The sequence below is a fragment of the Cucurbita pepo genome, chromosome LG20 (genome assembly GCF_002806865.2).
Source record: "Cucurbita pepo subsp. pepo cultivar mu-cu-16 chromosome LG20, ASM280686v2, whole genome shotgun sequence".
In the NCBI taxonomy this organism is placed as follows: Eukaryota; Viridiplantae; Streptophyta; class Magnoliopsida; order Cucurbitales; family Cucurbitaceae; genus Cucurbita; species Cucurbita pepo.
In genome coordinates this window covers 7,473,838-7,497,070 of record NC_036657.1, presented here as the reverse complement: position 1 = coordinate 7,497,070, position 23,233 = coordinate 7,473,838, and the positions used below count along the sequence as shown (strand labels likewise).

The window sequence follows — 23,233 nt, the reverse complement described above, 5'->3', positions numbered from 1 at the left end:
TTAACATAAGGTCGCTAATGTACACATATCATAAACGTTTAATGCAGAATTAACTCTATTGATTCTTTATAATAACATCAACGTTTAAACGTGTATGTTTCATTTAAAATATTATCTATTTCTTTCCTTTTTATTGTTAGTTCATTAGAATGAAAATGAAGTAACTTTTTGTAACGCTTAAATGAATTAATTACTTCAATTAATACGGTCGATTAAAAAGTCAAATTTTGACATTAAATCTAATTATAAAAAATTAATAGAAAATCTGTACGTTCCAATTGATTATTTACTTGAGATAAATGTTGCAATTTTAACCTTCAAATATTAATGTAAATGGACATTAGAGTTAAATTGTTTTTGTTGAAATTATGAATTAAAAAAAATAATAATGGTTAATTTATGAACTTTTTTTTTTTGTGTGTGAAATTTTTTTATAATTGAAATTAATGAATTTATATATAAAAAAAAATAATTATAATTTACCTTTTTAACTTAAAAAGGTAAATTTAATGAAAAATTTATGATTCAGTTAAAAAATTATTTATATTTTAAAAATATAATTGTTGTTGAGTTAAAAAATTGAGAGACAAATTTTTAGGTTAAATTAATAAAGAAAATCCTAAACTTTCAATAATATATATAAATAAATAAAAATTAAAAATTTGGATAATATTTTTTAATTTAAAAAAATATATAATTTTGAGGAAAACTTTATTATTTTGATTTTAAAATACTCTTAAACTTTTTTAAAATTTCATTATTCTAAATTAATTTTCAAAAATATTTTTTAGACAAAATATTTTATTTTTAAAGTTTAAGGATGTTCTTAACATCTTTTAACGGTATTTTTTACCGTTTAAAAAAATTTTAAAACTTTTTTGAAAAAAAAAAATTAAATGTATTATTAAGACAAATAGAAATTAAATTAAATTAACCCGAAATTAGCGATCGGGAGTGATTTTAGATTTATTGATAAATAGAAATTAAATTTGAACAGTGACTAAAAATAGATTAAAACAAATAGTATTTAAACCATTTATTCACAAACTCCAAATTTCAAATAGTATTGATATAGACGTTGCTGATTCCCGAAGGAAAGCGTCCGCCCGCAGCGGCGCCGACCACCGCACAACCCTGCATTCATTGCGGCGGAGCGTTGTAATTGTCGTACTGTATTTTAATTAATGTGGCTTTGATTTCACTCACTTCCTCGACGACTGTTCATCAAAAGGCGTGAACAGAATTGAGAACGTGTCTGTACCTTATAAGCCCACGATATCTGATTGCATCGCTCCAGACTTTTTAGTTCCAATAACTTTTGTGCGTTTCAATTGATTTGCCTTATTCAGGCGAATTTCTTCACAGGCGGATCGAGTTTGATTATTGTGAGTATCGGATTCATTGTATTCGTTCATTGTTTGGCTCCATTTCCTGAATGCTTTGCTGGATCTCGGCTGTTTCATTCGTTGTTTCGTTTTACCATTTTTCTTGTTTAATTTCCTATCGGTCTGAGCTTTGTTGGATCTTAATCGCTTGATTGATGGAATGATATTTGTTTGTGATTCTTTTTGAGGATTTCATAAGTTTGAGATCTGTTTGATCTGTGATTTTGAGCATTGCAGATTAAGTATTTTGAGATTTGTCGGTTGTTGAAGTGTACCTGGAAATGGAGAATGGTGATCAGTTCACGCAGTTTTCTGATGCTAAATATGAATGTCTTCTCTTTGGTATTACATTTGGGGATTTTAATGTTTTCCTTTTCAATTTCAAAGTTGAGAGTGAATAGTTTTTGATAGCAAAGAATTATGTGTTTACTTTCAGATCTAGATGACACCCTTTATCCTTTAAATTCTGGTTTGTCAAAGGAAGTCTCCAAGAACATTCAAGGTTAGTTTGAATTTCCTTTCTCCTTTCCCCTAACATTTGGGGCTGATAGAGTTTAGGACAGTGTGGCTCTTCATATTTCTATGATGTTCTTCATTCTGATGTGAATTGACATGGGACAATGGAGTTTAGGTTATTTTTCTTGTTGTTTTATGGAATTGGATGAATTTTGTTACTTTTTCTTGTAGAATTTATGATTGAAAAGTTAGGCATTGAGGAGAACGTGCCTGAATTGTGCATTTCCTTGTACAAGATTTATGGGACAACACTGGCTGGTCTTAGAGTAAGTTAAAACATCACGGCCTTTTGCTTGATCTTTCTTCATAATGATTGGATTCTGTGTCATTGTCGTTTTATCGTGATTGCAGGCTATCGGTTATGACTTCGACTACGATGATTTCCATAGGTATCTACCTTTTGATATTCATTAGTGTTTATGTTTGAGAATTTTGAGTTATATTCATAATGTGTTCTGTTCTGTTCTGCAGTTTTGCTCATGGAAGGTTGCCTTATGATAGGCTCAAGCCTGACCCTGTATTAAGGAACCTTCTTCATAGCTTACCGATTCGAAAACTTGTAAGTAGCTTTATCGACATTCGTTACATGATTCGATGTCTTCTCGTGTTTCACCAAGTGATTTGATTGTTACGCTTTCTTTTCGGGTTTCTGTCTTACTTGTGAGCTCAGCTATTCACCAATGGTGATATGGCCCATGCAACTAGAGCGCTGCAGAGACTTGGGTTAGAGGACTGCTTTGAAGGGATTTTATGCTTTGAGACTTTGAATCCTAATAAGGAAACAGTTGTTGATGAGGCAGCAGGGTCTGTGGTTTTTGATATAGATCAGTTTATGAGCAGTCAAAACTCTGATATTGATCTGCCGAAGACACCAATCATCTGCAAACCATTTGAAGAGGCATATAAGCAAGTTTTCGAGATCGCCAATATCAACCCGCAAAAAACTGTAAGTGAAGAACAGATTAGAATTAACTTTAAATGAGCTTTTCCAACACTTTGTGTTACGGCCCAAGCCCAAGCCCACCTAGCAGATAGTCCACTTTTTGCTAACTTTTTTCTTCTCTCAAAGTGTAACGACCTACGGCCATGATTAGAAATCTGGATTCGATATCGGTTGGAGAGGGGAAAAAAGCACCCCTTATAATGTTGAACAAATGACTCCAAAAGACCCTTATAATGTTGAACAAAGGACTCCAAAAGAAAAGGAGTCAAAGGCGTAGTAAAAAATGACTTAAGACTCCAAAAGGAAAGGAGTCGAGCCTTGATTAAGGGGGGCGTACTTTGTTCGAGAGGGGAGGTGTTGGATGAAAGTCCCACATCGGCTAATTGGCATACTATCTCCATTGGCATGAGGCCTTTTGGGGCAACCCAAAGCAAAGCCATAAGAGCTTATGTTCAAAGTGGATAATATCGCAAAGCTATAAGAGCATATGTTCAAAGTGGACAATAATACCATTGTGAAGAGTCGTGTTCATATCATACCTTGGGCCTTTATGAAAAATGTTTCGTTCCACACCTTTATCAAGAACATTGCTCCATGACCCTTGTATGTTTCATTCTCCTCCCCAGCCGATGTGGGATTGTAACGGCCCAAACCCACCGCTAGCCCTTCAAGGTTTTTAAAACGTGTCTAATTAGTTTAGTTCTCCTCCCCAACTGATGTGGGATTGTAACGGCCCAAGCCCACTACTAGCAGATATTGTCTCTTTGGGCTTTTCCTTTCAAGATTTTCCTCAAGGTTTTTAAAACGCCTCTAGGTATGCCAAAAATCATTCATTTTAAGAGCCTAATACATGAGCCAAGAATGAACTTTTCAAAGCTTGCTACCTGACCATCAAGAACATTGCTTGATTGTTCAATAGTTGGCCTGATCTGTTATTTTCTTTTCACAATACTACATTCTTCCAACTGTCTTGTCTGCAGTTGTTCTTCGACGATAGCGTTCGTAATCTACAAGCCGGGAAGTCGGTGGGCCTTCATACAGTACTGGTAAGTGCAAATACGCCATTTCTTGTTCTTCAAAGCTTGTTGAACTGTTAAACATTCTGACCCCATCATGAATTCAGATTGGTAGTTCGCAACAAATAAACGGGGTGGATTATGCGTTCGAGAGCATCCATAACATCAGGGAAGGATTGCCCAAACAACGACGAGTAATGAAACAATGCCTCCTTAAACCTTGTGTTGAAGAAAGGAGTGTTGAATGAGCCATTCATCACTTCATGAATGAACAGATCTGGGTTGATTTTCCTTATCAACTTCAGAACCCTGTCTCGTGGACTGTTCGCAACCACGGTTTCGTCGGGTACGTTCTTAAGTCGGAACAAACAAGTCACGATAGTCAGTTCGTCTCGATTGACATTAAGATCCTCGTATTTAACCGTTTCCCATTTCTGAGCCAAGACCTTGTATTCAAATGGCACATTGAATCTCTTACAGTAATGTGCAAGGCGACGACCAGTTTGCTCAACCCGTTCAGCAGGGCGAAACCCCGGCTGGGGAAGCTCGATCCCGGTGATTCGAACCTTGGGAGGTCCACCAGGTCGACGAGAGAGCCGCTGAATCAAACAAGGCCATTGGAGACCATACAGAATACCAAAATCAATGATATGCAGCGTTGTTTCTTTCTCAGCTAGCTTCATAATCGTTCGATTCGCATAGAAATACGACATACGCCGAAACGGGCACGCCTTAATGAACATCTGAAACGCTTTCAGAATCTCAGCAGCAGAGGTTTCATTACTTGCAAAGGGCATATACAGAGGCGTCCCGGCCGCAAGCCGAGTCTCGAGACCGTTAGCAAAGTAATGAGCTAATCTCTGATTTCCATCCCCAGATGGACTAGAATGCTGCCTGATCTGATTCAACAGCTCACTAGCAGTTCTTTGATCATAATTCGAAATAGCTTGAGCACATTGTGTTAACAATGTCCACAAATCCACAACTCCCACACTATTATCTTGCTTCTTAGATCGAGTTTTCTTCCCTTTCCTTCTCCGCCCTCTCGAGTTCTTCTTATTCACTTCGGTCTCCGACGATTCATCCGAACCACACGGCGACCGCCGACTCTCGCCCCGACACAACAGAACCTCATCAAACAAATCAGACAGTGAATTATCATCAGCAAAAGTAGCTGACTGCTTACTACTTCTCAGCTCCCCATCACTCTCCTCCTCCCTCTGTCGGTTTTTCTTGTCTCTCAACGACCCACTAATCCTAGAAACATCAACATCCTTAAAAGGAACAGACATACCCAAATCATTATCCAAATCAATTGTCCCAAATGTTCCATTAACAGGAAGAAACTTACTAGCTTCCTCAACTCCTTGCCTAAAATGCCCTATATATTGCATCCCAACAAACGAATCATGATCCACAGCNAAGAAACTTACTAGCTTCCTCAACTCCTTGCCTAAAATGCCCAATATATTGCATCCCAACAAACGAATCATGACCCACAACACAATTTTCAGACAATCCAAGAACAGAGGAGTTACCTGAGCTGAAATCGTGAGCTGAATCGCCATTTCCTGTCGGAGAAGGAGGATATTTCTGGCCAAGAACATCATAAAAAGACTTCTCAGCAGCTTGAAGAGCCAAGCAATCAAGAAGCATACAGGGCTTTGTTTTAAGATCCTCTCCTTCATCCATCAGCATCTCGGTGATGTATTTCAGCATCGTATTCGAGGTGTCTTGGCTGTCCGGCGAGTCTCCCTCGGAGCTCGACGGCGACATCGACGACGGCGATGATGAATTATTACTGATTTGCTGCTGATTTTGCTGCGGCTTGGCCGGAATCTGGAGAGGATCGACGGTTTCGCGATTGATTTTGAATAACCCATTAGAGAGTTGGGGATTGAAGTGAAAATTGTTGAAGGAATTGGGGAAATCGTCGAGGATATTATCCATAAAATTAAAAGGGTCAGAAGATTAAGATGAGAAATGAAAGACCCAGAAAAAATTAGAAACAAATCTGAAGAGTTTACCCACTTTTAAACCTTTATACTTGTGCCTAACCCTCAATGTAGGGTATTTAAGAGTCAGTGGCCAAGTGTCGAGCCATTTCTGACGGCGACGATGGTTCCAGGAACCCTCAATTCTTTTTTTTCAAGAACCGAAAGAAAAGAGAAAATTGAGAATATTATTTATTTGTTCTTGATCCCCAAGTTATCTTGACCACATCAGAAAGGAAAGAAAATTATATATACGAGGAAAAGTCAATATTTTCGTAATAATATTGAATTCGAGTAATTTAGTGGCTAAGCTTCAATGCAATTCTATGTAATCATTCAAACTCGACATTATCAATCTTGCTTCTGGAGTGATTCGAATTTCAAACAAGTGTTGTTGCTTTGAGATATTTGATCAACAAGCTAAATATGATTCAAACAAGTGTTGTTGCTTTGAGATATTTGATCAACAAGCTAAATATGATCGATCTTACTTATGGAGTGATTCGAATCTCAAACAAGTGTTGTTGCTCAAGTTAACTCAATAAACAAAAAGTCAACCACAAACGGAACCAAATTTTCGAGTTTCCAAAAACTTAACCAAATCAAAACTGAAAGACAATTGAGTTGGTCGGGTTGACCCAACAAAAAAAATCAACCCACAAACGGAATCAAATTAATTTTACCAAACCCAAACTGAAAAACAATCAGGTTGGTCGGGTTGACCCAATAAAAAAGTCAACTCATTAACTAAACAAAATTTTCAATTTTCTAAAAACAAATATTTTTCTTTCTATTTATTACGTTTTCATTTATTTCCAAAATATATGTTAAAATTAATATTTTATTGATATTTGTACATAAAAAAAAATTTAAAAATAAAGATCTCCATGTTCATTTAATTAGGAAATAAATTGTTTTTGACAGTTAATTGGAAAGAGAGTATGGGCACATGATTCAACTAAAATTGTACAATTATTATCTTATTGCTTGCACGTCCTCATGTTATATATATATATATATACATTTTTTTTTAATTTAATGGTCAAAAAAATAATTTTAAAAAATCACTTACTAAGTCATGGAATAAACATTAAAAAAGATAATAAATAAAATAATATAATATATCACGTCACATATTGAATACAAATAGTATACATCGCTATACTATTAGAAAATTTTTCCCGATAAAATACAAACGAAATTATTATTATATTCTAAAAAAACATGAAAATTTTCATGTCAGTCTGTGTGGTCGAAGTTTAGGTGATATGTTATGTCAAAGTTCGAGGGGTAGGATGGTCATATGTGAGGAGGGGATGTTGTCTCTAATTTCGGTCTCGAAAATTTGTTTGTGGGTTTGAAGATTCACTATCGAAAAATTTCCTAGAACTCTAGGTTGAATGACTTTTCTAGTGTCACTCACTTTGGTTAGCCACGATCGAGCCGAACTCTCACCTGGTTGGACTGCAACTCATTTGGAGGCTCACAGTCTTGCCTCTTACGAAGCGGTAAATGAGTATAGGTCAACTAAACAATATAACGATGTGCAAGAAAACAAGGCATTTGAGTCCGTATTTATTTGCTATTTTGTGTCACCTATATTTTGTCTTATCGTAATTATTAATCTAAACATTGCTAAACTATTTAAGACAAAGGTCAAAAATTTAATATAAAGGTTGTTGGATGGGTTTGATTTTTTTGGTATATTTTAAGGATTTTTTTAAAGTGGACCCCACACTTTTTAATATTTGGTCAAATATTTATTCAAAAATGTATTTTTTGACAAATATTTATATTTATTGTTACGTTTATATTTAAATGGATGGAATCCAAATTTTACGAAAGTGGACCTTGTTAATATAGATAGTAACTTTCATTTATTTTAAACATTTTAGTCATCCTATCTTCAAACTCGCTCTCATTTGGATGTGGTCTCGGTTCATTCATGTGCCCACTAGCTTCCATCTTGATTTGTCACCGAACCACATCTTACTGGAAGAGGTATCACTGTAGTACTATTTGTAATGCTCCGTGCCCAAGATTCGAATTAGGATTCAGAGTTAAGATTCAGCACCTAATGCCCCAACATTCCTGTACGACAGGGTCACATTACTTACTTCTCGCTTCTAAGAGTGAAACGATGTTTTACATACTCCTTATAAGGAAGGAAGAACGAGGGACGGGAAAGGGTTCTCCATCTATAAGCCATCCCGTGAATATCTCTGTTTAACTGAAGTCAAAAAGTCAAAAAGTTAAAAAAAAAAAAAAAAGTCAAAAAATTGACCTTTTGAGAGAAAGTAGATTACTTTTTCTTTGAATTTGGTTTGAAAACGAGTCCATCTCACTGTTGAGGTGAGAATCAGATAAGAATATCCGACACGTCGGTTTAATATTCAAAATTATTTAATTAAAAAATTGGTTTAATAATTCATTTTTATTGCGCAGACTTTTTGCCGACATGTAGTGTGTCTCCCAAGAAATCATTGAAATTTACAAGATTAACCTCCGAATTTACATATTTATATATATATATATTTTTTTAAAAGTGTCTCATATAAATTTTATATCTAATAAATTTGCGTCCGCGAATTTAAAAATTTATATACTAAATTTATCGCTCCTTTTCTTTTATATGAATCAGACAAATTAAAATTCTTTCTTCGTTCGAGTAATTGCTTGAGTTAAGCCTGATTTACTCTAACTTTTAGTCCTTAGATGATCTTTCGGGTCCAAATACAATGGATTCTATAGGTCTTTCTTGTATACTTCCTCTGAGCTTCGTATACACAACAATTTTACCCGCTCTCAGTGTGGAGTCCGTAAACGACTTAGCATGGACACAGGAGAGTTCATGTCTCGATGAAAACTCGGATGGATAGATGTGTCGGATGTTCCAATGAGATGAGCGACACATAAATCGCAAGCAAAAAACCTCGACCCCGAATTTAACTAAGAGTTTATTTTTTTTAGATTTTAAAAAAAATTATATTTGGTGTTTTATAATTAAAATAGATAAATAAGTACAAAAATATACATTTTCCACTGTTAACAATATTTTAAAACATTTTTTAATGCATAAAAATAATACTTAGTGTATCAATTAAAGAGTTTAAAATAATATATATATATATATATATATATATATATATATATATATAGTTTAAGAATATTAATTTATTAATTTAGTTTGTAAATAATATATTATATATTTATGGGGTTGGCTGCTATGAACACTTTGGAATTAATTTGAATAAAATAAAATTTATTTTCATATTCAATTCCTACTCCATCATAGGTCCCAATATACAAAATTAAATGTCCCAATACAATGAATTCAACCATCATCTTTATTTATTATTATTTTTTTAATTTTTAATTTTTAATTTTATAAATAAATAATATTCTATTTTCATGTTGGTCGGGTTAAAATTTTTAACCTGTGAATCAACTCAACGACCCAATTCAAACCCAAAATAAAAAATTTAACTCAACTCGAGTTAGTCGAATTATTGGGTCAAATAAACACTACGTATAATTATATATATAAATAAAGGAAATGATTATAAAATAATGTTTCAACTTTTTGAATCAAATTGAACGGTGAGGATCGAATGCTCAAAAGTTTAGTATAATTTTTTAAAACTTAAAAATGTGTACGAATTAATTAAAATAAGAGTATATTTAATTAATTAAATAAAAGCTGTGGAACAACGACTTTTCTGACAAATCATTAAACTACACGTGACGATGAGATAAGCAACAACATCACTGCTGGACCTCACCCGCGCTCTCGCTCACGGTGACTTTAGCAAAATTCATAAAAGAAAATATTAATAATTTTAACTAAAAAATAAACTATATATTAAATTAAATTATACAATTTTTCATTCTTTTAGTTCAACACTTTAATTCAAAAGTATTTTTAAATTTTTTAAAATTTCAATAATACGTAAAAAAAAATTTTAAAAATTAAAAAAAAATATCCCTGTTTGATATTTTATTTTAAAAATACTTTTTAAATTTGAAAATATTTCCAAATAATTTCAAAATTTAAAAAAAAAAACTTCAAATAAAGTGCCGCAGACGATTTTCGCCTCTNTTTTTTTTTTTTTTTTTTTTTTTTTTTATGTTTTAAATAAAAATTGAAGGTGTTAATGCTATTTTAAAATTTTATGGATATTTTTTAAAATTTAAATGTAAAATTTGATTTTTTTAAAAAACAATATTAATCATGATTATTATAATTATAGCGTAATTATTTCTTTAATAGAGGTTCAATGCAGTCTAAATATATTATATTATTTATTAATTTATTAATTTCTCGACTTGACAATATAAAAAATTAATTATAAAACAAGGCACCCTTTGACTTTGACTTTTTTTTTTTTTACCATTGTTTTTGAAAATTTTGAAAGCATTTTCATTATAGTAATGGAAATATCACTTTTTTTTTTTTTCTTAAATCATGATTTAGAGATTCTCCGACAATTATAATTTTAACCTTTTTTTTATAATAATAAATGTAAAATATTAATATTTTAATTTAAAAAACATATAAATTATCTTGACTTTTACTCATTTTGACACATTAAAATTAAATTATTTATATTTATCGTCTAATAATTTTTTGAAATTTCACTTCCCTTTTTATTCGACTAACAAAAATTAAAATCAATTTCATATATTTTTTTAATAAATTTTAAATTTTTATATCTGGCCGATAATATGATAATAAATTCATTTAATTATTGATACGACACATTAGTTAAACTAATATATGATAGTTTAAATATGTAGTACAAGAAAGTATGTGAGGTATATAAAATAATAGCGGGGGAAACGATTGATTGAAAATGTATTTCACCCACCGCCCTTATTTTAATCGACCGACTTATCTTCATGTGTCACATTATATTATATGGTATAAGTCATCATTTATTTGTCCAATTATTTACTAGTGCGTCTCATTAATATTTAAGTAATAGTGTTAATGAAAATGACCTATTAAAATTAAAATGGACGGTGGTAAAAATATTTTAACATTCAAGTACTAAAATCTAGATTCGACACTTGATATCTCCAACATTTCCCTACAACTTGGTCAGGTTACCTCGTGAGATTCCACATCGGTTCGAGAGGAGAAAGAAGTCCACATCTTATAAGGGTGTGGAAACATCTCCCAAGTAGACGCGTTTTGAAACTGTGAGGCTGACAACGATATATAACGAGCAAAAGACTGTTGGTGGGTTTCGACTATTTCAAATGGTTTCAGAACCAGTTCGCGGGAGGTGTGCCAACGAAGACGTTGGCACCCAAAGGGGTGGATTGTGAGATCTCATATGGGTTGGAGAGGGGAATGAAACACCTCTTATAAGGGTGTGAAAACTTTTCCCTAATAGATGCATTTCAAAACAGTCAAGCGATACGTAACAGGGCCAAAATAGACAATATCTACTCCTTGTTACTTAAGAGTGAAGACTATCCCCACACCAAATACAAGTCATTCCAGTATATCTTGTCCTCAGTCACATGCATACTAGAAAAATTCTTTGGAATAGATCCCGACCGAAAATATTAAAAATAACCTAGACACTTGAATAGATTGTAACTAACGAACTTAAAGCAAGACCCTAGCTGACTAGCTTCTACTTGAAATACATCGGAACGGAAAATCCATGAACGTTGTTGGATCGGTAGGCTCATCAGAGACCACTTAATACAGAATATCAAACTCTTATCAGCATTTCCTAAAAGACAAGACAAACGTTAGAACAATACGAAATACCGTGCATTAAAAATATTTGTTTTCATTACTCAATAATTAAAATAATAGTTTTAGAAAAATCATTTATAGTTTTGTTTTGCTGATAAAAAAATATAAACACTCCTTAGAAAGAAAATAAATTTAAAAAAAAAAAAAAAAAAAAACTAATCTAGGAGCCTCCGAAAAATGGGAACACACCTGTCACATCATCAAGAAGTTTAAATAGTTATTTATGACGTGGCTCGAATATTTATTTATGACGTGAGATGATAATAAATTGAATTATTATTTAAATTACACGTATATATTAATAAAAATAAGATTCAAAGCCATTTTTATCATTTCAAATTAAAATGGTATTATTGTATTATTTGATAAAATATAAACAAATTTATAATATAATATTTTTTAATTCAACCCAACACGTTCGGGTGAAAAATTTCGAACCTTTGACCTACTAGCTATGTTAACTAGCCGAACGATATTCAAATTGTCATATTATTAGTTTTGGGGGTAAATTATTAATATATAAAAAATATCATTGAAGATGGAATTTTTTAAGCTAAAATTAAGATTTTGGTAGATTTTTCATATTTTTTTAATAAACTTTTTTGATACTAAAATTTAAAAAATATAATAATCCACCAATAATGTGGAAAGTGAAAAGCATAATGAATATTGTAATAGTGGCACTTTATTGGAATTAAATTCTTTTATTTTATTTTCTATTTTTCTTTTTGGTTTTTGGAATTAACTTCATCCAAGTAAATAATTTATTTATAATTTTTGATACCCGAGTAAATGAGAGTGATCTTGAAAATAAGATCGCTAAAAAAAAAAACTTAAAATAATTGAAAGTTATTATATGTACCAACAACGTGCACCTTCATTTCTAGCAGCTCAAACTGTGTTTTGTCTGGAACAATCGTATGTTGAGTGATTTCCTAGGAATTTTCTTAGAATGCATATGAGTGAGGACAAAACATGCTACAAGAACGGGTGTTGGGCTATAGGGACCACATCTTAGGGGATTCATTTCTGGCGGTTCAAACTGTGTTTTGTCTCCAATAATGTATGTTGAGTGATTTCCTAGGAATTTTCTTAGAATGCATGCGAGTGAGGACAAAACATGTTACAAGAACTCCTGTTGGGCTGTAGGGACCACATCTCAAGGGATTCATTTCTGGCGGCTCAAACTATGTTTTGTCGGGAATAATCGTATGTTGAGTGATTTCCTAGGAATTTTCTTAGAATACATGTGAGTGAGGACAAAACATGCTACAAGAACGGGTGTTGGGCTGTAGGGACCACATCTCAGGGGATTCATTTCTGGCGGCTCAAACTGTGTTTTGTCTGGAATAATCGTATGTTGAGTGATTTCCTAAGAATTTTCTTAGAATACATGTGAGTGAGGACAAAACATGTTACAAGAACTCCGGTTGGGCTGTAGGGACCACATCTCAGGGGATTCATTTCTGGCGGCTCAAACTGTGTTTTGTCCGGAATAATCGTATGTTGAGTGATTTCCTAGGAATTTTCTTAGAATGCATGTGAATGAGGACAAAACATGTTACAAGAACTCGTGTTGGGTTGTAGGGACCACATCTCAGGGGATTCAAGAGAGTGTCGAGACCATCACGTGTCTAATCTCAATTCTAAATTCTGGGTATAGGTCGTTATAAAAAAATAGTAAAAAAAAAAAAAAAANAAAAAAAAAAAAAAAAAAAAAAAAAAAAAAAAAAAAAAAAAAAAAAAAAAAAAAAAAAAAAAAAAACTAATATGGTTATAAAATTTGTAAATTCATGAATTAAAAAATAGCGAAAATTAAAAAAAAATGTGAAATTAATTATTTATCCATTTCTCATATTTAATTAAGAAAATTAAAATAATAACTTAATAAACTAATTAAAACCTTTTCTTGAAATTATTTATTTATTTATTTAATAAAATTTAGGAAAAAGTGAAATTTTATTATATATTTTAATTATTATTTTCAAAAAGCCAATCATAATTGAGAAATTTTATATATTAAATTTAGGTTTATTTGGGTCAATTTTGGTGGGTGGAGGGAACATAATCAAATCAAATTCCAATTTTTTTTTAATTTTTTAAATCCAATTATTATGATTAATTATTACATTAATCATTTTTAATTATAAAAAGTAATGATGCTCAATTATGACGGGTTCGAGACGATTTAACTAAGATTTAACAGAGTTTAAACGGAAAATATTATTATGTTATCCTAACGATGAAAAACGTGATTGAATTGCAGAGTAAGTTGTCAATGGTTTTGTTCCATGACTTTCTCAACGAACGTCGTCATCGAATTTTACATGACTGTTTTTGGGTTTTACTTTCTTTTAGAGTTAGGTTGGATGTGTAATACTTTTCTACAGATTGTTCGCGTACATGCACGTAGTCCTAGTAGACAGGCTCGTTAATGTACACCATAGGCTTGGTTAAGGGCTAGGGCAGGCTCAGACGGCTAAAAATGAACGAAAATAAAGGAACGTGAATAATATCATAGTGTATGTGTCCGTGCATAACCTGTTGGAGAAGCAATCCACGAGCATATGGATGATGCACATAATAGCATTATGAAGTATACCCGTTATGATTATGTGCATGCATCACGATATTTCATTAAGATTTATCACACATGATACATCATGATATCTCACAAGACATAAACATGGTCATATCAACAAAACAGTCATAATTCGTTCAGATGTCATAACATAAATAAGATCACGAGATTCGTGTTATTCTATCCTATCTCCATAAACCCTAAACTTCATGGGCTATGATCAATATATCTAGCCAACTCGAGAAAAAAAAAGAACCCTAATTTTGAAATATAAACTTTGATAACGCTCCATTTATTTTACAGTTGACTAACATGTTGAAAACATTGTATGTTCGATAAAGATATCATCGACAAAACTTTGCTTGTTAGAGGTTCAGTGGAAGTGAGATTCACATATTCCTTATCAACCGAATTTCTCTCACAGTGCTCGTATTCTTAAGACTTTGAGTCTCTAAAAGTCGAGCTTCGAGGGGAGCAAATGACATATTCTCGTTTTTTTAAGAGTCGAGGTTGAGAGCGGTATATTTCATTAAAAAAAAAAAATAGAATTGATTAATGAGGGAATGATTTTGGATCCAATCTCCAAATTATTAAGCCTTAAATCATTATGCAAACACATGGCTCACAATAAAACACAACCAAAATCTCGGAATTTGTTAAAATAAAACATACTTTTTTCAGTTTCTAGGTAATCATAATTTAGTATAATTATGTTGGGTGTCCTTATTTTGTCTGTTTATGTTATTATTATTTATTTATTTATTTTAACTTTTAAACACAATATTTTATTTTATTTTATTTTATTTTACCCATTTGCAAGATTCATTCTATTATTAAATATGTCTTATAAAATTATAAAATAATGTTTCTTTTTAAGTCCCTTAAGTTAAATTTATTAGAAAAAAAAAAAACCGAAAATTTAGGACCATCTATTAAACACAAATACAAAAGTCTTCATAGATTAGCTTGCGATTTTTTTTCCTATGGCTTGGCCGAACCTTTGACTATGATACTCCCTCATCATGATGTTAAGTCCTTCAAGCCCCTCAAAATAAGCTTCAAAAGTCCTCTCGAGATTCTTAATCCAGCCTCAAGCTCTACAAGTTTTTCTAAAGTAGTTGTAAAGTACTTAACGCCTTGACATATTATTGTGACTTTCGTGATCATGGCTTTCATGTTGCTCAATTCGTGATCACGTGTCTTTCGTGCTATTCAATCCCTTACTTTGTTCTCGAGTCAGAGGTCTTTTTTAACAAGATGTCATGTGGACAAGAAAGCCGAACCAAGTTTCCACCTTCATTTTGTCGTGTTGCTATGAATAGGACCAAAAAAAAAAAAAAAAAAAAGGAAAGGAAAAGAATTCCGTAAGCAAGCTCTTATTCCAACAATGATTTATACAAGTTGCCAAAAGAGCCTCTCCCTGCAGGAAGGAAAAGAACAATCTATGGACACATATAACATTACTCCATTGCTTCATAATCACCCTTTTCTTATCATTAATTTTTACAACACATCTCTTCTTTTAAACCCCAACCCAACCAAGAACATGAAAACAAAAAAACAGTAGCCACGAACACCTTTCAAAAGAGTAAACTATATATATATGTATATATATATATATGCGGATGTTATATATAACCAGCCAACCCATTACCCCCAACTTTGCTGGGTTTTTTTGTTCATCGGAGTCGTTGTCTCTGGCTGCCGCTTCAGCTGGTACTTAGCTTGCTGCTTCGACCAGTAAGCGTGTGCAGACAAGACTCGGTCCAAAAGCTCCTGTGGCACGGGCTCCCCCCGTCTTTGTTGAGGGGATATTCTCGCCGTGTGCACCAGTGTTTTCCATTTGTCCTGAATTCACAGACAAATCCCTCTAGTTTTTGCTTTGTTTCATATCTAATTCATCGAATGGGGCTTTCGAAACGAAACAAAGGAGAGGTTCCATACCTTCAGATCCACATAAGTTCTATGCTTTGCATTGTCAAACGCGCGGAGTTTAACATCTCGCCACCTACAGAATAATAAATATCAGCCATCTAAACGTTTTCAATGTTGATAATACTTCAGTCGTGCACGTTCAGGTACGATTGTTCCTTGCTTCTGTGTAATTAGATTTTATATTTGGAGACACTCCTTGCTTGCTAGTAACAAAATATATACCTTCCTGTACCAAGTTTCTCAACAGCTTGAACCAATACCTCCACCTCAGCAACGGAGAAGGGTCTGCGAATTCGCCGCTGTGCAACCTCAGACCGCTTAGATTTTCGATGCATGGGAACTACAGTAAGTGCCTCCACTGTCATTGCTGGCACATTGACCAGCGCTTTAGAGTCTGTTGTGCTCTTGTGATTTGAGGTATTGGTAGGAGAGGGCGCCGAATCATGGTCACTCTCAATGAAATGGCCCAAAGAGTCTCTGTGAGGCTCGGGCAACACATTGCTACTGCCAGGATGATCTGCAGAAGCATCCGGCGAATACCTGCAAATCACAGTATTCAATCACTTTCCACAACTTTTTTTTACCTCTTCGACTATTCTCACGAGACAACTGTCTGATACTACTATTCAACTTGCACGCATCACAACGGACCGACTACTTAACCCTACTAAATTGATTGTCAAGAAAACTGGAAAGATATTATATCCTAAATAGGACTAGTCACCATGGTTTGAATGTGTTCCCTTCATGCCTTTTACTATTTACGTAGGCCCTTATAACAGCAGAGCATGGAAACCAGAAACAAAGAATATACCTAATGATCAAATTGATAAGCTTCAACTTGCTAGTTTATCAGCTTTATAATATGAAAACTACTAAAATACACATTTATCGAAAAACACCGGGCGCCATATTCTGTTTACCTAGTTAGAGGTTCGGGGGCATCACATGGAAGAATACAAGGAGAATCTTCTTGACACAATGCAAGAGGAGTTCGTGAAGGATTAGGCTCAAGGGCAAACCCCAATGAATCAAGCTGGTTGTCATGAGAAATTCCAGTTTGAAATAAAGTTTTATTGTCATCTCTAACCTTCTTCCCCTGAAGAAGAACACCGACCCGAATTCCACCGCCAAGTACAGCAGTTACTGCTTCCATTACGGTCCTCTACAGAACAGTTTAAGCAAGATCAGAACACAATAAATAAAAAATCATGGTTCCCACAAATCGCAGGTGTATTGATATCTCTGCTAACTCGAGAACTTCAAAATGAGAAAAAATGGACACACGAAATCTTTGTAACATTTCCCCTTTCAGGCTTTGCAAGATAACTATGTAGATTAAAACTATATCATACTGTGTCTACAACCAATTTACAGTTGATAGATGCAAAGTCGAAGCGCTTTCATACCTTCAATGAACCAACAGTTGCAGTCTCTGAAATTTCAATAAAGAGCTCTGGCACCCTAAAAGACTTTATCCTAATTTTCACTGTGAGAAAAAGATAAAAATCTTCATGTATAATCCAAGACAATTCAGTGCAGTAAATCCATCAGAAGTTCTCATACCATGAGAATCTTTGGATGGGAAAGATTTGTGATGGCCATGACCAGATGCAGAACATGATCTCCCTGCATAGGGACAACATTCAGCAATAAATCTCAAGCACAAAAAGGTATCATTTGCTAATTTAAAAGCAGTAATAAAGGCATCACTTTAAAGAACGTACCTGAGGTATCAGAATTGAAAACCTTCCCGGTTGAATCGGAAAGACCCTCTGAATTAATTCCACCGTCCGAATTTGACACTGAGCTACTACAGTCAAAGAATTTCCTCTTTTTAAAAGGAATATTCATTTGCGATTTCTGGCGTCTGCAACTGTCGTGAGAGCTCTTACTCCGAAACATAGACTTCCAAATGCCATCTAGAACCAAGAAAACAAACTATTTGAAAATGAACCGAACCTGGGTAAAAACACACCCAATGCAACAAATAGTGCCATAAAGCAGGTTACTTACCGGTCTTAGAAAGTGATTCGTCCCTGCATCTTGGAACTACTTTCCAAGATTTGGAAGCTGATACTTTCTTTATTCGTCGGTCTCTACTACTAGGTACTGTCCTGAAGGACTTTATTGAGGAAACTGGGTGAGTGCACCCAGAAGAGTTTTCGTCGTCATCTCTATCAACTAATTTTACATTATTCTGAGTTGCAAAAGAAGAGTTCTGAATCATCTGTTTGTCCTGAGTCATCTCGCCACAACCATTCGAATTTCCCAACACATGAGCTTTCTGGTCCCATATAACAGGATCCTCTCTCTTGCACGAGTCGTATTGATCCTGAGTTCCAGTAAGCACCTCTTCAGTTTTATGCAACTCATATTTTACTATAACTTTACTTTTACCATCCAATTCACAGTTATCAGACTCCTTGCTTCTGGGGGAGCCTACATGTACCCCGCTAGCTAAATTTCCCATTTCCTTGCTCTTGTCAAAATTTGTTATTACAGAAACTAATTGTGGTGGTGAATCTTCATCATGCTGTGGAAGACAACCATTTAAATCACATTTTTTTTCGTGACCTGATAAAACGAGCTCTGAGACAAAGCCCTGGTCGCAACTGCCTCGATCAGAAGGCTCGACCTTGAGCAAACTGTTTGCATCCAATTCTTTGTTCATAACTGCATACCTATCTTTTTCGGTTGATGTATCAGTAGTAGTCGTAGTAGGACCATCTGTCCCATGCAACAACTTGTCAGCAACAGTGGCCAGCAAATCAAATGCACGCATTTGACTACCTTCAGTGCCCTTTCTACATAAACTTCTCTTCTGAAATAATTAGAAAATCATTCAAATTCATCATAATCGAATGAAGCAGAAGACAGATCTCTAAGTAATTTGGAACGAAGGCCAAGAATGATAGAGGACTTGTACCCTGACCGATCTGGTAGCTCGGGGCATTGTTGGCACTTGGTAGCCATGGAACCCATAATCTAACCTCTTCTGAAGCACCATATTTTAGAAGTCATAGCACAAATATGAACAGTACAAAGAGATCTAGCACGTTTCAACGCACTTCTATGTTGTGAATAATTTGATCACAAGGTCACAGCAAAGATTAACTCCTGGGAAGGAAAAAGAGATGATTCAGATTACTATATTATCCAGTGTATTGATTTAGAACATCAAACCACATAAACTAATATAGTAACATTGAAAGAAGAACCCCAGAGGAGCCAAAGGATCCAATACCCGATCCAAACTCAGAGTAATATGATTCATCTTTTCGATCCGATACCCGATCGAAAAGAGGAATTATGTTTCACGTTCAACAACAGATGAACACAAAAAACTGAGGCATTTCCAGGCCTCAACAACATCACAATTCCAAGGGTTCTATTCAAACCAACCAAACCCATTCACGCACACAAACACTAGCACATACAGGGAGCAATGGCCAAGAACTTGAAGTTTCAACAGAGGCTGATGACGATCTAACTAAAACCCAAATTCAAACAAACCGCGAGAAATTCCAGAAAGGGAAAAACCCCATGCAATACAATATTAATCGAGCTTCAGAAATAAGGTGGCATGCAAGCATAAAAAATTACAAACCAACCCCAACCCAACCCAGAAATATTTTTGGATAAAAAATTAAGGTAGATATCGAGTTAACCGAAGAAACTAAAAATTAATAAATTAACAACAAAATGCAACAAAACCCTTGAGTAGTTGATCGAAGATGAAGAGAAACATAAATCCATGAGAAATAGATGGTTCCTCAAATCTAAGAAGGAATCTGCAAACAGCTGAAACTTGATCGAAATTCAAGAACTCGAAATAGAAAAAAATGGGAAGATTCTCGATCGTCGACAAAATCCAAAAGATAATTGGTGCAGAATCTGAGATCGAATCTCTGAAGGAACAAATTGAATAGCCAGAAACACGCAGAAGGAAAAGGAATCCGCTAAGGACTCCAAATCAACTAAAGCAAAACAGAGAAGAAGAAACAAGAACAATCAAATAAGACGAACAAAAGCATAAACCCTGTCGAGTGTGATCATCATCAGAAATTAGAAGATGAGCGAGCGGAAACCGAAAATTTCCAACAAACAACAATTGAGAAGCGAAATTGTTCGTTAAATCTTCGAATCCCGGTCCCAAATCCCAAGGTTTTTGTCTAAAATCCAAATGCACTGTTCTGAAAAACCCATCCATCCATTACAAACAATGAAAGAGAGAATTATCGAAACAGAAATGGATGAGAGAATTATGGCTCACCGGAAAAAACGATTGGCTTCCAAATTTCAAATCCTCCTCATCACCGGAAAACAAAATTCCGGCAAAACACCGCCACTTTCAAGCGAAAAAGAGATCTGTAAATTACACATGAACAAGAAATCCAAGAACGAAACGAGGATTGGCTTTGATTCACCACATTCTCTCATTCTCTATCCCATTCCTTTTCGCATAATAAACCATAAAAAAAAATTCAAACACAAAACCAAAACAAGATTTAAATTTTTTTTATTCTCTCTGTAAAAATAAAATTAAAAGAATAAAATTCCGATCGCCAAAACCCTCTGAAACCCACCAAAACACATCTGCTTAAACCCCAGCTATCTTATACCATTGACCTCCCTCACCGGTCCTATCGGTAAGTACCCCTCACTTTACCGGCTATTACCGGTGACTAAAACCACCTAAAGACCGGTTCTTGTCTACCAGATGAACCCACCATGTAATGTAAATATCCTTCAGATTTTGACACGTGGCGTTAAGTTAAATCTTGTGGCTGCCTGCGGTCCGCACGATCGAGAAAAACGTTGAGTCACAAAAAGGATCACTTATTATTATTTTTTATTATTATTTTTCTCTTTTTTTTTTCATTTATTTATTTATTTTTGGTTATTTAAAATAATAAATAATAAAACTTAGGAGATGTCCATGTAAATATTTTCTTTCTAATTTATAAAATTCTTTAAATTTAAATTTTATTTTTTATTACAAATAACAAAAACTAATTAATTAAATAACTCACCTCGGAAACAAGGTGAATGATCCAACCATCGTAATTAACGTCTTAAATTTTAATTTTTAAAAATTATTTTAATTCGTATTTAAATTTAATAGTCGAATTAAATAGTAAAAAAATCAAGAATTATCTCATAATTCATTTTAGATGTTAAAAATATTTTTTTTGTTCGTAAAAAATTTATAACACAAATATTAAATTCATAAACATATAAACATAAATGAATATAATCTCAGTTATTTATTTTATAGATATGTTATTTATTTGTATTAATGTAATTATATATATATATATATATTTTTTTTTTTATCGACCATTGCCCAAATTTAATATTTAATAAAAGAATCATATCCAAAATCGAAATAATAAAAGTGTAAGGACTAAAGGATTAAATAAAAAGATCATAAAATAATAAATCATTTTTTATTTATTATTATTATTATTATTATTTCACGTAACAGATACGGACAAGAGTTGGAGCACGTGGCGAACATACGTATTCGACAAACACAGTTTTCTGCGAGGAGATTAAGATCCAACGGTGAAGCTTGTCCGAGATCCATAAAATCGAACGGCTGTAAGATAGGCTTGGTAGGGTTAATTTGGTAATTTAGCTGATCGTAATTATCCCAATAAGCATGTTCTGAAGTAATTTATTGTTGTTGGCGCGTGGGTTCACTAGCATCAAGTCGCGTGGGATATTGTCTCAATCTGACGTGTCAAAAGCCCCCTCTCTTATTGGATACTTTTTGTTTGGTATTATCTTATGATTTTTTTAAAAATAAAATCTTCAAATTTAAAAATTAAAATATATAGCTGGAATTAAATTAACTAAATATTATTATTATTTTTTAATTATTTTTTTATGGTATTGTTCCCACCTACCATTTAATTTAGTTTCAATCCTTTTAAATAACTTAGTCCATTCTAAAAAAAAATTCAACCTATTTCTTTTATTCAAGTGAAATAATTAATATCTTTGCAGTATTTATTTGTAGATTTTCTAAAATTAAAAAGTATTAAATAGGGTTCTAAAATTAATTTATGAATTAAATTTTTAGAAAATCAAAAAAATTTAAGTCCCACCAACCTCAAAATATGGCTACCCAGTTTAAGAATATTTAACATTGGTAACCAATATGTGTTTTAACGTGGGACTACTGTTCAGTACTTGAACTTTTAATTTTTAGAGATAAATATGATTTTTTTTTAATAATTAAAAAAAAAAACTTACGAACCAACTCAAAATTAGAGGGTTGTGTTGGATTGTGGATTCTATTCGAGTTGCTCGGGTCACTATACCCCACCAACTCAAAATTTTGGATTGGGGTAAAGATTTTCCTACCTCCCCAAAATTACTTATAATTAAAATATTATTTTAAAAATATATATATGAAAATTATAATAATCATGTAATTTAAAACCATACCAAATTAAAATGTGAGATTATAATTGCAAATTAACTAAGTAAATTAAGAATTTAATCCCAATTAAGAGATGATGCGTGTGTCACGTGATGTTCACTTGGATAAGGGCACAAAGAATGACAAAAATAAAATCACCAACCAACACATTTAGGTGTTTGTCGCGACACGTGGCTGCAATGCAGTGACTTTGTTTTACCTGTCACCTACCACTGGGTTACGTTAAAACCTAAAATCGTCTCCCAAAATCTTAAGATCGTAAATCGACGGTGGTGATCCAGACAAATATTATATTTCACTCTTATAACAAATATTTTCTACACGTCGAAAAGTCACTTATTATATTATCGGTATTTATTTACTATTTAAAAAATATATATATATTAAAAATTAAATCATTTTAAATTGGTGATAACCGTCACGAAAATCTCAAACCCAACACTCAAAACTAAGACAAAATGTAGTGTTGTTATTAACCATGATAAGTGTGAGAAAAAACCGTTTTAAAATTTTGATATCTATATCAACTCAACTCGTTTACACGTCTAGATCTTTAAATTTAATGTATATGTACGTGTATATATATAACCATTCAACTATGCTACCTTAAGGTTATAACTATTTAATTGTTGAGCT

General features: G+C 33.2%; 3 protein-coding genes across 4 annotated transcripts; 1 reads left to right on the top strand and 2 right to left on the bottom strand.

Moving 5' to 3' along the window:
- Nucleotides 1-1,094: 1,094 nt before the first annotated feature.
- On the top strand, nucleotides 1,095-4,042 carry LOC111783332 (the record flags this gene model as incomplete). The annotated part of the gene is made up of 9 exons (XM_023664260.1): nucleotides 1,095-1,385; nucleotides 1,623-1,727; nucleotides 1,822-1,887; nucleotides 2,073-2,167; nucleotides 2,253-2,290; nucleotides 2,373-2,460; nucleotides 2,572-2,847; nucleotides 3,825-3,890; nucleotides 3,968-4,042. Coding segments are annotated over exons 2-9 (765 nt in total), but the record flags the coding sequence as incomplete, so codon positions are not given.
- A 3-nt stretch (nucleotides 4,043-4,045) lies between these two features.
- LOC111782799 (scarecrow-like protein 33) lies at nucleotides 4,046-5,876 on the bottom strand (the record flags this gene model as incomplete). Its single annotated transcript, XM_023663597.1, has 2 exons — nucleotides 5,319-5,876; nucleotides 4,046-5,236 (listed from the first exon to the last, which is right to left on the bottom strand). Coding segments are annotated over exons 1-2 (1,683 nt in total), but the record flags the coding sequence as incomplete, so codon positions are not given.
- A 9,683-nt stretch (nucleotides 5,877-15,559) lies between these two features.
- LOC111783021 (telomere repeat-binding protein 5-like) lies at nucleotides 15,560-20,722 on the bottom strand. Of its 2 annotated transcripts, XM_023663892.1 has the most exons (11): nucleotides 20,420-20,722; nucleotides 20,173-20,339; nucleotides 19,073-19,263; nucleotides 18,160-18,967; nucleotides 17,871-18,065; nucleotides 17,710-17,772; nucleotides 17,553-17,632; nucleotides 17,067-17,308; nucleotides 16,366-16,683; nucleotides 16,153-16,216; nucleotides 15,560-16,056 (listed from the first exon to the last, which is right to left on the bottom strand). In XM_023663892.1, the coding sequence occupies exons 3-11, from the start codon at nucleotides 19,151-19,153 to the stop codon at nucleotides 15,859-15,861; spliced, it is 2,049 nt and encodes a 682-aa protein (XP_023519660.1). In that variant the 5' UTR covers nucleotides 19,154-19,263; nucleotides 20,173-20,339; nucleotides 20,420-20,722; the 3' UTR covers nucleotides 15,560-15,858. The 2 variants fall into 2 exon arrangements, with proteins under 2 accessions (XP_023519660.1, XP_023519659.1); XM_023663891.1 differs by lacking the exon at nucleotides 20,173-20,339 and having other exon boundaries at nucleotides 20,420-20,721.
- Between the last annotated feature and the right edge of the window lie 2,511 nt (nucleotides 20,723-23,233).